Source organism: Lygodium microphyllum, chromosome 19 (assembly GCF_053477565.2).
Source record: "Lygodium microphyllum isolate KBCC chromosome 19, Lygodium_microphyllum_v1.1.10, whole genome shotgun sequence".
Lineage (NCBI taxonomy): Eukaryota > Viridiplantae > Streptophyta > Polypodiopsida > Schizaeales > Lygodiaceae > Lygodium > Lygodium microphyllum.
In genome coordinates this window covers 2,381,232-2,397,447 of record NC_141153.1, presented here as the reverse complement: position 1 = coordinate 2,397,447, position 16,216 = coordinate 2,381,232, and the positions used below count along the sequence as shown (strand labels likewise).

The window sequence follows — 16,216 nt, the reverse complement described above, 5'->3', positions numbered from 1 at the left end:
CACCAAAGACAAATGTCTAACAAGTAGCAACAGTATGTAACTGATGGCGATAGCTCCAGCTAATAATGTCAACAATAATAACAAGGTTCAAAGTGCTCACGACAGCTCCAAGACACCAAGTAGCAGCTCACTAGTGGAGTTGGAGACTGGAATCAAGCACCAGATGATAGAATACAATAAGAGAAAGGTTTGACTGCGATGTCCTCTATGAACAGGGTGTGAAAAGCAATGATACAGCTCCTGAAACCTACAAAAACGAGATTAAGAGAGAGTGGTAAGTTATATACCTATTCATAGAAATTTTCCGACACTCAAATTAGGGTTTGGCATGTGGGACACAACTACTCTCTAAGATTATATTTCTTTTTAAAATAATAAGGCTTCTTCATTAATTAAGCGTGCTTTGGGGCTCTTTAAGTCAAGCTAATGCATTTTTAGCTCAACAAGTTGGACAACATTAGTTGTTGACAAGGAGGAAGAGGACGATAAAGATGGTGAGGTTGGTGGTGCTCAGCCAAGGGTGGTGGGCGGGGGTGGGCCGCTAGCTCCCTCACCCCACAGCATCGAGTCATGTTCGATGCGCGTTGATATCGGGCGTGGATATAGTAGAAAGGATTATTAAGGTTTATATACCTGTTATGTGTGTGTGTGTGTGTGTGCACATGCGCATGTATGCATGCACACGTACTAACCTTGAAACCTTACTAATTTAACTTACCTAGTTGGCTACAAAGAGATCTTCGCTAGTGACTTCTACTATTAGGAAAACTATCTTTTACTAACTAGAGTGACTTCGCTAAACTTTTCGTACCCAACATTTATATAGAGGGTTGCAAGTTTCCTTCCCAAAAGCAATAATATCATGTGTGTTGACGTTTGATCTAGAGGAATTTTCACGTATGTCGTGATAGAAAAACTATGTTCTTTTTAGGGAGGATAGAATCAAGTATGTGGAGCTTGTTTTAGGCCATACAAGGCTTTACTCAAATTTCAGCTTGCATATCTTGTGCTCTTGACCTTACACAACAAAGCCTAGAGCTCACAACATACAAATCCTCTTCCAGTTCTCCTTTCAGAAATGTTGCCTTTATATCCATTTCTTTTCAGCTTGTAACCCAATGTGTGCCAATGGCACAAGTACTGACTGTACCAAAACTGTCAACTGCTGAAACACTGATGTGTAGCCAAACAATAGCTATGGATGTCTCAATTTCCATGCCCAAATTGATCAAAACAGCAATTTAATGTTGTATCACCACTTGTACTATGCCTTTAAAGATACACTGATGTGTAGGCAAGCAGTAGCTATGGATGTCTCAATTTCTATGCCCAAGTTGATCAAAACAGCAATTTAATGTTGTATCACCACTTGTACTATGCCTTTAAAGGCATAAAGCAAAAAGTCACAGATTTTTCTGTGTAAATTATGAGAAATTGCAGAAATTCAGAATTACATACAGCCAATGATCAATGGCACTGACAAATCCCAGGATTTCAGTGCCAATGGGAACCGATTTCAGCAAAAGCCTCAAATTTTCTGACAAAAATTTCAAGATATTTAAAAAATTGGGCATGTTATTCGAAAAACCCTAAATTTCTAGGCGCTAAATGCATGAAATTGAAAATTTCTTTGAAAGTCAGAATAACACCAGCAAGATGGACTAGAAATTGCACAAGTTTCTTTAAAAAATCCCCAAATTCAAAATTTAGGGTTTTTGCACTCTTATGATTTGAGTGGGCAGCAATTCCACACTCAAAAGATGAAAGTATTAGAATGATAGAATTAAAGTAGAATAGGTCTAAAGTAAGTTAGACCTAAGCCTAACTCAATCGGAGTTAAACTACCTCTAGAAATAGTAACACAACTTATTAATTTAGTTGTGTCCACATCACACACTAAAACATTAGGCATTGCTTAGAATTGACCAATCCTAATAATACTCATCAAGGCAAAGAGCTGAAAAAACGAACCTTCTACCCAAGTAGAGAGGTAAATACTTGCAACATTAGTCCTGAAGTGAAATGTAAGACCCAGCATGAAAGGATCAAAAAAGAAACCTATATATCAGATATTTCATATTGAGATGCTTTAAAGACTATGCTAGGTGCAAAAGAATCAAAGAGGAGTGTTAGATGCAAAAGACTAATTATGTAGCAAAGTAAGTATGTATGCAAGAGAGAGAAAAGTAAGTGACTAAGTATGTAGCAAAAGACTTGAACGGTAAAAGTACAGCTAAGTCTAAGAAGAATGAAATCTAACTAGCCTAAGGATCCTAAGAATGACCTAGGACTCCTAAGAAACAAGCCTAGTGGGAGGTAATGACCAAACCAGTTAGAGATGCCATAAGGCATTGACTAAGGGGGAGATCCAAGATCCAACACACCAATTGCCAAGCTGTGATGAGCATAGATAATAGGGGGTGAAGAAACTATGCTATGTCCCTGGCGAAGACCTCCTCTCAACCACCTTGGAATCGCACTACCATTGCTGAAAGGGGGTGACCTTGGTTTGGAAATTGATATTTGCATCCTTAGTTGTGGATGGGGTGATTTTGGGTGGTATGGGTCTAATACCCGTGGCATTTGAGCGAAAATTATTACCCAAAAAAGGATTGCACAAACTTACCACCAAGCTAGGTTGTGAAGAATTTGAACTTTCATTTGTATCCTGAGTGAATAGTATTTCCTCAAAAGGACTGCCCCAACTATGATGCACCTTGTGAAGGAATATGACATGAAGATGAGTTTGTTTTCAGTGATTGAGTGATCCCTAAAAGAAAGGTTAATAGATGAAGATGATGGAGCATCGTCCTCCAAATCAAGACCATTATGTCTAACAAAGTCTCCACTACAAGAGTAGACTAAGAAAACATCAAATAATCCCAAGATGAGTGGTCTCAGCCATTGTGAGTTAGCATGTAACATATAGTGCAATGAACAAACCAAGCACTACCATGACAGCCTTAGGTAACACTTTAGAAGAGCACCATCTTTGATACGATGTGGGGATACACTAGAAGTTACAAAAGAAAACACAAAGTATACAACCACAACTGAAACATAGTGAAGTCAAACACAAACGCAAAAACACAAAAAGACAAAAATAAAGATAACTAAATAATGAATGAATGAAAATGTCTAACAACTAGTGGCTCTCATGGGAGTATGCTAAGGGAGGGGAAGATGTTGATTTATGTCCTCCACCGAAGATGAATCCTACGTACAATAAACCAGCATGTAGGAGTCGCCAAGGCCCAAGCTGAGGGGTGATAGTTGGAGATAACAATGGCACCAGGCTGAATGGTGAGGATAGAAAACGAAGGCATCTAGAGGAAGGGCGACAACTTTGGATAGGCACTGCAGAAGCTGGAGATGATGGCGGCAACAAAATCGAGTGAAATGCAAGTTGGTGGAGTCGCTATACTAATGCACCCGCCAACTGAAGATCACCACAACAGCAGCTGGATGAGTGGAGGCTGGGAAGAACTAGGGTAACTTGCAAAACAAGGGATGCAAGTGACCTAGCACACCCTCTATTTATAGATGAGGAACCAACCAAAATAAACAAATTTGCTTATAGGACACAAACACATTGAGTGAATTTGAGATTTGGGGCTATTTAATGAGCTTAATGAGCTAATGAAGGTTTCATTCAAAATGTGCCTTTTTTAGATTAACAGGTGTCAAAGTTTGTCATCCACCAAGATGGATCTCAAGTGCAATAACCACCAGAGAGCAGAGGCTGATATAGAAAAGCGCTAATAATGCAAAAACAACCTGCTGTGGATGAAAATGCAGATTAAGCTAATGCCAAACATTCAAAATGCAACATCTGGAGTAGATATGACAATCTCCCAGTCAGGGCAGATCAGCAGTCTCTCAGAATGAACCAGCAGCCAGGCGATGATGAACACGGGCTGGAAATAGAAAAGAGAGCCTGATCTCATGATGGCGACAGGCTGCAACAGTGACCAGGAAGCAGGACAGCATCTAATTGATGGAAACATTGATGGCGAAGTCATGAAGCTGGTGTACAGGTTCGCATGGTTGGACAGCAAATGCAACAGTCTGAATGATAACAACTGGAGTGTGTCAAACAAGTGCTCAAGCAGTCGTGGATGTTGAAGATGATGATGATAGATAATGACAGCAGCTGAAGACTCACTAGCACACTCTATTTATAAAGATGGAACCAACCAAAGTGTGTGGGTCTGCTTATGGGACACTAAAGCACACTAAGTGCATTTGAGTTTTGGTGTTGTTTGAGCTAATGAAGATTTAGTGTGTTATGCACCTCTTTTAGCTTAATAGAGGTTTGATGCCCTTTTTATCATATTCGGCATATTATTTGTTCATCCATTCATCTGAGTTCTCTACATCTTTGAGTTCCACACACTATATTTGCCGTACACTCTGCATTTCTATATCTATGCTTGAGCATTTACTTACAGAGCTTGCTTATGTACTCTAAATAAATACTGAAAGGGGCACCGAGCATTGGGGCCAACAAGTGTCATGTGTGGTGCAAGAACACTCTAGCTTCAATGGAGTGTGTTTTAAGTCACTGAATTCAATTTTTTTCTGAATTGAGTATTTGCATTAGTGTGGTTTACTGCCATTTGGGTGTCTGAAGGCCAGTTTCATGAAACCAGCCACATTTCAGACAGCCTAAATGTTCAATAAATCATTGTTGCACACACACCAAATAGTGAACACAGTTCTTTATTTTATTGGCAGGCACAAGTTACCTTTAAAGTAGGAATGCTCCATACGTGTTGCAAGAGTTCTCCCAGCTAGACCAACTAATAAATTATGTCCTAGAGCTGAAGCTTTACTTAGACAATCCATGTGTGACCTAGACCAGCTTGACCAAAGGAATATCATTCATATCTCACTGTCTCCAGACTTGTGCATCATTTTGAATACACTTCCCGATGAAGGGTTGTTCTTGTAATCTAATCGAAGGGTGAGTGGTTCTACTCAGAAAAAGAATGAATATGTATTATGTACCTGTCACATAAAGCATTTAGAAATTTTCCAAGTGCTTCGCATGTACTAGGCTTGACTAACTAAAAATATGGTACCACATTAATCTGTGGCATGTTCAATGACAAAGAAACATATCCATGGCATGTCCAATGACAAATACAAACATCATTCACTGAAGTGTGTCCATAGCATGTACAACGACAAATACAAGCATCATTCATGTGTACATAGCATAGTTGAAGAAAACTTTGAAACAAATTGGCAATTTTGAGAAGATGGAAAGGGAAGTGCCACATCATTAAGAGGTGGGAGAGAAGAGGTAAAGAGGGACAAATGTGTAAAGGGAGAAGGGCAGGCACATTCCTAAGAGAGGAAGTAAAAGAGTGTGGGTATCTTAAAGGGATAGTGAGGTAGAGGTGATAGTGGCCTAAAAACTACGTTCATGTCCACAAATTTGCCACTTAGCATTCCAAATCCTAGTCAAAGAGGGAGACATCAAGGTCAATGTTTGGATCCAAGTGAAAACACCAGGTGGCACCATTTTGGATAAGAGGAGCTGTTGATGAGATTCAAGTACCTCAAACAGGCATTTTGGGTGTTTCACCTTCTATGACAGTAATTAGGGTCCTAAGGTGAGGGGCTAAGATTTCAAGGGAAGAAAATGGAATCAAAGCATCTGTTTTGTGCCTATTTCTTATCTTGTAGTCTCCACCTTTACCTAAGGACTATGTCTTTCATTTTGCAAAGTGCAACTTCATGAAAAAATAAAAATATTGAAAATCAAAAGACATTGTGTGCAGAAATTATCAGACTTGCACGTGCAGAAAATGTCCCATCCCCTTGTTGGACAAAGTCAATGGGTGATGAAGGTTCTAAGCTGAAAGAGGTTCAAAATTTCAGGATTCAATGCAAATCTATTCTAGATAATCAATCAACTTTTATAGTCAATATCAGTCCATAATTGGACCTTGAACTTAACATCTATTTCTCAAAGATGAACCAGTAGTATAGAAAGCACAAACCTACCTGCCTAAGACTGAGCCAGCAGCAGTTTGTAGGATGTATTCGCCTTTTGGAACAGCAAGATCCTTTAGCATTCCATACACGGTCCAAGGGTTAATCACAAACTGAGCAGCTACTTCATCTGGTATGGTTTCAGGTACTACACTGAGCATTTCCTCTCTGACTGATACAAATTCTTGCCATGATCCCCCTCCTCCATGTGACAGTTCCTCCCAAATGAATGGCACCACACGTTGTCCAGGTCTGACATTCACAACACCCTTTCCAACCTGCACATCAGGAGCCCAGAGTGTTCAGTCCTGATTTTCTACAAAGGTGGTAATGGTGGAGCAATTCTATGTTACATACATAAGGCTTAAAGACAGGTGCCTTGTCTGCACTGACACCAATGCACAGGCAATTTCAATACCACAAGCCCAAACTCAGCCTTCAATGTCCCAGATTCTTGACCAAAAAATGAATCAACAAGAAAATATTACCGAATGGACAATACCAAAGCCTTCTGAACCAGGTGTTGGCGGATCTTTTGCAAATCGAGTCAAACGACCAGAGCGGATGGCTACTAGGTCTGTGGGATTAATTGGACGGAGCTTGATTTGCACAACCACCTGCCCTGGAGCTGCTTCTGGTATTGTTTTCTGAACTAGCTCCAATGCACCCTCAGGTTCCTCTGGATGATAACCCTGTTGTACAATAGCTCTATACATTATGGTGTCTGATCCTCTTTACCCAAATCCAAGCACAAATCTGTGTTAAATGCAGACAGAAGACAGAATAGAATGTTTAAGAGCTCTGCAGTGCTAGCCAAAACCAAAAAAATTCAAGCACCTAATGAAATTAAAACAAAAGACAATATGAAAGCAGCAATGTCAGGTGATCTCTTTAAGCCTATCTCAGAGCAACGGATATAAACAGAGGATGAGGTGGGGTGTTGTTCCACATTGAAAACTCTCTCTAAGATAGAGAAATTACAGGAAAAGTAGTAATTACAATGTTTGTTCATGTTCAAGCAATAAAAGCCCAAGAATTTTATTTATACATTGCCAGTCTCAAACTATATCAAGAAAGTAGTGAATATGCATCTAAAAGAAAGCGTTTTAAACCCAAGATCTTGTAATGTGGTTCAGGTCTGAAAATGAGGGTTCATGAACTGCATTTCCTCAATCATCAGGGACAGCAGTTACAAGTTGGCCACTTCAAGGTACCATGAAACACATTTCGCCCTGAGATGCATTTCATGGGTGAATGTTTCACCCTAGCAATGAGGCACCTGGCCATTTAACCTTTTCTATAAAAAAGTAAATTTCTCAGCTTGTATACTAGAAAAAGTTGGATGTTCAACCATATCAAGTTAAAAGGGGCTTCTTTTGCTGAAGCATTTGTTAATACCATGGCTCTAAGAAACACATTGGCAGCATTATTTCTGCTTACTCTGCGTGGTAACCACCTATTTATTAAAGACAATACAAAACATTTGAAAAAATATGAGTGAATGAGTGTGTCTAAGTGAAAATTGTGAGTGAATTAGTGTGTGTAAGTGAAAATCTACAAGTGAATAAGTATGTGTGGCTGTTGCATGAGGCCCATGTTAACACCCCCTAGCCGTCCCCTTTCTCATCCATACTAGGTCTAAGGGAACATGTCCCCTTTCCCACCCTTGGCCATCCCCTTGTCAAAAGTGGGACAAGGACATTCCCTCACTTTCTAATGAACAACCCAAGACAATTCCACCATTTGAGGGGTCCCAAGGGTTCCCACCAATTATGAGGGCAATACATAGGGGATTTACAAGGATTTTTATATGCTTACCCCTCTATGTTGTGTCTTGTGTTTATTATCACACCAGCCCTCATCATTTTTGTCATCATTCTCTACCTTCTTTTGGTGCCCTCACTGACTCTCCAAGCTGATGTTTGGATGAGTCTCGATTTGATGATGACACTTTGACTTTGCTTTGGAACTACCATGGGGCTATGTGACTGGGGCCAGCCCCAATTCTAGTGGGGGAGAATGCAATGCACTTGGGCAGCATCCACATACACTTGCTCATACGCAAGGCAAGCGATGCAACAAATAAGTTCGGTGACATGGCAGGAAAGCTGCGTGAGCTGGATCATGCGTGCAATCAGTAGCGAAATTGGCGATGCAAGTTAGGGTAATGTTGAAGCAATATATGCATTAGTCAGGCTGCTAATAACATTCATTTCCAAGTTGTGTTGCTCTAGGCGCTTTTCCAAGGTGGACTAATAAAATGGGGTAATGATGTGGCAAAAACATTAGAGAGAATTTTTCTAAAAGTGAAAAAGACAAGTGTGCTTTGTTGAGATTAAAAATGCATTATATATTGATTAGCTCTTTGTTACAGCCTCAAAACATGGTTATTACCAAAAGTTTCATTAAATGACCACTTTCTAAGAGTGTCTATATTCCATTAGCCAAACCCTAATTTGAGAGGATCCACTCATCTATAAATAGGAGGCAGCCTGTCCACTCAACTCATCTCATATTTTCAACTTCTCCTTCAATTGGCACCTATATCTCCACTACTGTGTGCACCCCTCCATGGCAAACACCTCAATTTGTGGTGGTGATCAGCCCACATCAGCTCCTGGCAAGACAACCGTGTTTGGCAGCCAGCTTCTGTCCTCTTCATCTTTTATATCATCTCTAGACTGCTGCCCATTCTTTGAACCTGCCATTACGTGTTCAGCCTGATCCAAACTCTCTAGATCTGTGTTTGCTGCTGCTGATCGCATTTGGAGGTTGCTTGCTGTATTTTGGGATCTGTATAGAGTACAACACACTCTCCAAATTGTACCCTTTGCCTGTGTCCTTCAAAGACACAAGAGATTATGTATTCACTGCATGGTGTGATTGAGCATTATATCTATTCATTCATTATTCTTTCATCTTCTGGGTTCATTATCTCTGAGTTATTTTAAACCTACTGATGACTTTGAACACTTCCACAAACTTTGGTCTCCAAAACATCCCTTTGCCGAGAACCGAGCAGGAGTGGGCTTCACAACTTGCCCAATGAGATTCCAACACTGGTGGAGAGACTTCTAACTATCATGGTGTCTGTAGACCCTTTGACATTTCACAGGCTGTGTACAACAAGTTGATTGCTATGATTATCCATCATTGTAGACACTTCCAATGGAGGTAATACCAATGCATTTCATTTTTGGTGCAATTACTATTTTAGTCAATTAGGCGAGCTGACTTGGGCATCCATATTTTGGGCCTCCCCAATTCATATGCTAGTTATGGCCTCAATTTGCCTATTTATAGGCAACTTGCCTTCCTCACTCCATTCACCCATTCATAAAACATTCAACCAGCCCTCATTATTTACTCATCCACCTGCTTTAGTCTAGCACCCACACTAATGCTTAGTGCTACATGTTGGGGCTGACTGTTGCAGCCTTGTATCCTTCCATCTTCTTGTCAGTTTGATCCTTCTTTCTCTTGTGTTTCATTCAGTCTCCTCCTCTATTCGCTGCATGTTCTCTTTCCTTTCCATTGAACACTCTCGCATTGTATCATTCGCCTTGGTAGGAGCAGGAGTAAACAAAGAGGAGCTGCTATCCACATCTGCACCAGCTGGGTGGCATCTCCAGCTTTTTTGCAAAAGACCCTGCAATTCAACAAGATTTGACTAGGGTGGCCTGTCTTCAGCCCATTACAGTCTACATTTGCAGGCACAGACCTCTGCCAGCCTGCGTTCTCAGCCAAGCGCCCTCTTATTTGCAGCACTCACTTTCAACTGAGCATCTGCTGGAGCAACCAGGCAGCAGTTTCTCCCTGCTGGAGGACATGTTCAGTAAATTTATGTCATCATTTTCAAGTGCCTGGAGCTGTGTTTCTTGCAAGGTAGTCTTCTTCTAGGCAAATCAAGCAGTTTTCCAGCCTTTGACAGGCTGCGTTTGCAGCCTGCAGCCCGTGGACCTTGCATTTTGCAGCTCAGCCTTGACCCCCAGCATCACTTGGCATCTTCCGCCTCGGATATTCACCATTTTCCATTGCTACACAACAGACCCATGAGCCCCCGAACAAGCGGCGGACATCAACTTTCCCATTGCTTTCACCCAAAGCAGCAATATTTTCTTTTGTTTTTTGCAGATTTCTTGAAGGACATCTATGGCAAACTAGGACGATTGGGGGGATCACATGGATCGGAACTCCAAGGATTGTGGAAGCGTAGACCAAGTCCATGAAGACTGGCATTCACAAAGTTATGACCATGACGATCAACATTCAAACCACAAAGATTGACCCAGTGACCGTGACACGGAGCATAGGACGGATCATGATAGTGTTTTCTTCCCGATCACCATCTTATCATTCTCTCCCTTCTACACCTTCCTTGGCTACCAATCCTTGATTCTCAATTATGGCACCCCCTATGAAGATATGCTAGGGTTTGCATTGAGAAAACACACCATGTACGACCAAGACTGAAACACAAAGACGTATACAAAGACAAGGAAAACTCAAACCCTAAACGCAAAACGTATAAACTCAAAACTCAAGCACAAAGAGAAGAAACTCTAAAGTGAATGAATGCTGAAAATGAATGTAAGAGTGCACAAAATGCCCAATGGCAAAGCAATGTAGTGTTGGAGAGTGACGTCCACTAGACACGGATCCCAAGTGCTATGACCACCAGTCAGAGTGTCAAAGTGTCGGAGTGCGGGAAACACTAAACGTTGATCACTAGTGTGTCAAGGAACTGAGGCAATAAACAGGAGAGGTGTTGTTAATGTAGACGGCCTGTTGGACAGCAAAAACGGAGGCACTGCAGCAATCACCTAGTGGGAGAGATAGCAACACCCTGTAATCCAGCACCTGATGCTAAAAACGCAAGCTGATTAAGTGCTATGATGATGCAGCAGATGGGGACCTCCAAGCAACAACGTGATGGATAAAATAGGCCACGGCCTAGGGCTGGATAGTGATGAGTTGCAGACCAGTGATGGCTGGACAGCAAATGGTAGGTGGCTGGTGGTGGCTGAAATCTACACAATAGAGTGAGAAACCTACACGAAAGGATTAGGATGAATGGTGGACAGCCTGTCTATTTATAGATGAAGATATAGAGGATCCCAAAGATCCAAGATTCCACCTAAAATCTAACATGCAGTAAGGAGCAGTAGACTAGATGAACTTAAGAACCTAACTCCACCTCGGAGAGAAGCCACTAGCTCCATAACTCCATGCTAGAAGGAGTTTAAAGGCCTTGTCACCAAGAACATCCAAGGCCCCAATCTAGGTGGTCATGACTCACTGAAGAGCCTAGGTATCAATAGGAGAAATGATTGCTCAAAGATAGCCATCCCCAAAGAGTAAACAATGGGTGAAGAACTTCATGATAAGTAGGTGCCTCCTCTCAAGGTAGTGAGGGAGGGGCATCCTCTGAAGCCGAAGAAAAAGTAGGAGCCCCCTCTGCGGGCAAAGAGTGTACATCTCCCTCTAAACCCCCCTCTACGAGAGAAAGGGCATCTAAAAACTCATGGATCACAAACTCCAAATCATCTGATGACAAAGGAAGTGCCACCCATCGTGCCGAAGAAGGTATCTAGGGTATCGAAGAGGTTAAAAAACTCCCAAAGGTGGCCTCTCAAACCTAAGTAGTCAAGGGTGGGAAAAGGTGAGGCTCATGTTGAGTCAAGGGTGGGCAAGGGTCGATATCTCTCCATGAAGTGGACTGCGGAGCCAAAGTAATGGAAGGTGTTAAACAACCACTGTCTCTCAAAGGAGCGGACTTCCGAGGGGGCAGTATCCAACAATCACTACCTCTCAATGGAGGTCGAGGTGGCATTCTTGAAACCCTAGAAGAAGTAGAAACAACCTCTGTAGCGCAATGTAGTGGTAGTAAGAAGGCCATGGCACTTGACGATCGTCCTTTTGCTCGAGAGAACTTAGTGTGTATTGGATGCGTCCTATTGCCTCGAGGATAAAAATCTAAAAGCCGGTGCAGAATAAACTCTGTGGCCCAGAAGGGAGAGGTGGCACGAGTGCCTGGGGATAGATGCACATACTCCGGTAGTGTAAGGAGTAAGGTCCATGTCAATAAGCATCAGTGGGAGATCCAATGATCCCAGAAGAGGAGCACCCAGTTACTAGTAGTTTCTCCATTTGCCTATGGAGATGTCATAGCACCGAAGTATCAACCTATAAAAGGAAGGATGGCTGGGAGTGAAAGAGAAGGATATCTGTATCTCCTAGTGATGCAACGAAAGAGGGGAAATCAGTAGATGACACTGAATTTGCAACTTGTCCTTGCCTTCTCTAATGCAAAGGATCTTCTTGCTCGCTAAGCACCTCTAGCTTTGATACCATGTCAAAAAATGACTAAGAGACCAAAGAGATAGTAGGGTTTGCGAGGAGAAACACAAAGTGTGTATGGCCAACGTTGAGAGAGAAGAGAACCTCAAAAACACAAGAAGAACATAGTGATAATGCACTGAATCATGCTATGAGAAGAAAAGTTGATACAGTGGAGCTAAAGCTCAAAAGATGACTGCACTGTCATGCCTAAATTAGGCAGCACCAATTATTGGGAATCTACACAATGAAGAGAGTAAAATGCAATCCTCAAAGCACTAGGCTATCCAAGTAATCATTGGCAAGTGAAGGAGAGCTGTCAAGGGAGCAATTGCAGTCCTCTGATACCGTCGGAGATGAGAAAGATGATCACCAACTGTCAAGGGAGCGAACTGCATTCCTCAAATGCCAGGGAGTGGCAGCAAAACGCAAATCCTAGAGTGTGTCAAAGCTATCAAACACAAGGAGAGCAACCCAGACGTTAACATCATGTGGAGTATAATGACGCTAGATGTAGAGAAAGTCCCGAGGCTGCAAAACGCAAACACCTGAGTGATAAGGAGCTAACCAAGGGAGAAAGCGGACGCTTGATGAGAAGGATACCGTCGCCGAGTGAAGAATGCCAACACCATGTGGAGAAGTCCCAAATGCAGGCTGTCTCATGGTCGTGAGGTTAAAGATAATGTTGTTAATTATGTAGGACTGACACCAAGATATGAGGATGCTCCAAAACGCAAAAAATACTAATGGAACAGGACGCCTAAAGCAAAGGATAAAGATAGAATAGGCAGCCACAAACCACGAACCGCAAGGTCCGCCAAAAGGGGTGTGAGGGCAGTGGAAGGGCTAGAGAGAGAAGGGAAGGGTGTCTGATGACAAAGAAAGAAGGGTGAAGAATGACAGAAGTGGGGATGGTGGTGGTGAAGAATGAATGAAGTGACGGCCTATTTATAGACATAAGTTGTCTAGGGTGGCACACCACTGAGTGGGTGCCTATTGAAAAGTGATGAAAATATGGACACCCACCCTTTTTGGGATTGTCAATGGGAAACCCTAAATGAAGTGTGTACACTCAAGAAGTGGTTTCTCAACAATTAGGAGATCGTGGCTATCCTCAAACAGGTCCTACTAAACTTCGTTGCAACAATGAGAGTTGCATTGCTTTGACACAATATCCCATATTTCATGCAGGTTGAAGCACATTGAGATACAGTACCATTTCATTCAAGAGAATATCTTGGATGAGACTATTGATGTGGTGTATTGCAAGGTGGAGAATAACTTGACAAATTTATTTATGAAGGCTCTTCCTTAGGCCCTTCTTCAATAGCACTCCAGATATTGCATGGGTGCAATAGTTGATACCCATGACATAGTTGTAGCTCTTCATCATAAGGGCAGGGTTGTCCATCATTGAATGTCAAACTGAAAGGGGAATCTATCCCTAGTGCAATAGTTTCTGCCATGTCTAAAGTACTAAAAGGTCACCTTTCAGCGTACTTGTTTTTGTAAGTGCATTCTTTGATGCCATGATAGTGCATTCAACGAATGAGCAGCACAAAAAAAATTTAGACAGTGTGCTCCATGAGCTGTGTAAATATCAGCTAGTTACTAATGACAAGAAAAGCTGAAACCTGTTTGCATCTGCTACAAACCTGTCATCGTCACTCTTTTAGAATGCAGGCCTGGTCACATCACAACAGGTTCACTCCCTGCACAACCACGTCACCTATCGCTGCCTCTGCCACATGTGCCACAACTGACTGCCTCGACTGTCACGTCACAACCCCCGCCTGCCCTGCGCACCTCCAACAGCCTTCATGCTGGCCTCCCTTGCATGGCAGCCCTGTTTCATGCTCAATAGGTTGCATTAGCCCCATTCGTTAGTTCCTACTATGTCAAATTCCACTACGTGCCGATTTGACCAGCACATGATCATTCTTTAAAGACAATTCTGCCCCAACACATTTTTTTATTAATATCCAACCTTAATTATCATAACTTAAATCTCCATTGACCCGTGCATGTAACCCCCATCCAAGTACAAAATTTTGGGGATTTTGTAGTAGGCATCAAGTTCCCACAAATTCCTTCAAAAATTTTAGGGCTTTTGTCTAAAAACCCCAAATCTCACCAAAATTTTAGGGACTTTGCATTTGGTGCCAAAAATTGCTTGATTATGCACCAAAAATTTGGGGTTTTTCACATTCAAGCTCAGATTTCACAAAAATTTCAACAACAAAGTTGGGGCTTTTGTGAACTTTCCCCAAATCATCGACATTAAGACCAATTACACCTTCCACATTGATGTTCGCATACTTTGGAGCCGTTTCAGGAGCAATTTCTTTTGCGTCATCATCAATTTTTGAAAATTTTGTATGTATTTGCTTTATTTTTGTGTTGCCCTTGAATCTATACTTTGGGCAGTCGCTGGTCTGCTAGGCAAATTGATTTGCTCAATATGTTTAGGGACTCTAATAAATTGGAACCAATTATCCCATGTGGGCATACATGATGAATCATGTCCTTGTTGCCAAGCACATTTGGGATTACGTGTGTGGTTCAAATGTTAGGTCTACAAGACCGGCTACACAAAATGCTACAAGTTCATCTAGCTCATCCACTGTCACCGATGGATCTTCTGCTCCAACTCCTCTTGCACCTCCTAGAGTAGATCAATTGAGATGGGATGGGCATGATGCCCAAGCTCAGGCTTTAATTGCACTCTTGTGCAAGAGACAAGTTACCCTGCATATTTGGTTGTGCACAATGGCCAAGGATGCTTGAGATAAGCTTGCTTTGTTGTATCTAGTATACAATGAGGCTCATGTAGCCTATTTGTATAAGTAGCTTGAGATGGAACACATGACAAGGTGATTCTAAGGATGCATACATTTTATGTGTCAAAGATATCACAAAGCAACTTGCAAATATTTATGAATTAATTTCCAATGCCTCTCGTGTCTATAGTCTTGGTTGGTCTACCTAATACTTATCAAAGTTTTGCCACTACACTTCACTTACTTACAAAAGGAAATACCAAGGCATACATATTGGATGCGTTGGTGTCATTGTTATTGCAAAAAGAGCAATCAAGGGTGAATCACTCTAACATTAATATGGAAAAATCAAGCATTTGCAACCAGCCATTGAAACAAAGGGAAGCCATGGCAACCCTCAAACTAAAAGAAATAAAGGCAAACTAGCTTCTTCCATGAACTCCTTAAAGCACCAAGAATGACAATGCTAAGAAAAAGAGATGCAATTATTGCAAAAAAAAGGGCATGTTATTGTAGAATGCAGAAAGAGGATGGCAAGTGAAAAGAGGAAACAATTGGAAATGAGTTTTGCTGAAAATTTAACAAATACAAAGGATGCAACCACACATTTAGCAAGCTTGGACATTGATCAATCATACGCTTTTGTTGTGTGTTGTTTGTATGATCCTTCTTCACATGAACATGGTCTTTCAATAACTGAAAATTGCAACATATGGTCCTTTCATGACTTGTTTGTATCATATGAAAATGTACAAAAGGAGGGATCCATTGTATGAGCAAATATCTATTCTATTCTTTTTCATCCATTTTATACATGAGGTTTAGGATTAGGGATTTCCCAATGCAATTCAAGGCATTGGTCAAATTTCCATTGTTGCAGCAGATGGAATAACTATCATACTTAAAAAGGTCTTATAAATTCCAGGCATAAAGCAAATTATTTTTCAGTTTCAACCATCATATATGTTGGTTTTGTGGTCAAATTCCACATGGACCAACGTAGTATCTATGACTATAGTGATGGGGATGCCCTCATTGTCACTTGTACATTGTACAATGGATTCTCGCAGTTTGATTTATATGACTAGAGAGTA

At 41.4% G+C, this 16,216-nt stretch overlaps 1 protein-coding gene across 3 annotated transcripts in view; it reads right to left on the bottom strand.

Moving 5' to 3' along the window:
• LOC148019496 (uncharacterized) overlaps nt 1-16,216 on the bottom strand; it is a 66,982-nt gene that overhangs the window by 15,215 nt on the left and 35,551 nt on the right. For all 3 annotated transcript variants that reach the window (XM_087700982.1, XM_087700981.1, XM_087700980.1), the window contains exons 2-3: nt 6,492-6,759; nt 6,016-6,281 (exon numbers count right to left, since the gene is read on the bottom strand). In XM_087700982.1, the coding sequence (XP_087557108.1) occupies nt 6,016-6,281; nt 6,492-6,719 (494 nt within the window). In that variant the 5' untranslated portion in view covers nt 6,720-6,759. The remainder of the gene's footprint in view (nt 1-6,015; nt 6,282-6,491; nt 6,760-16,216) is intronic.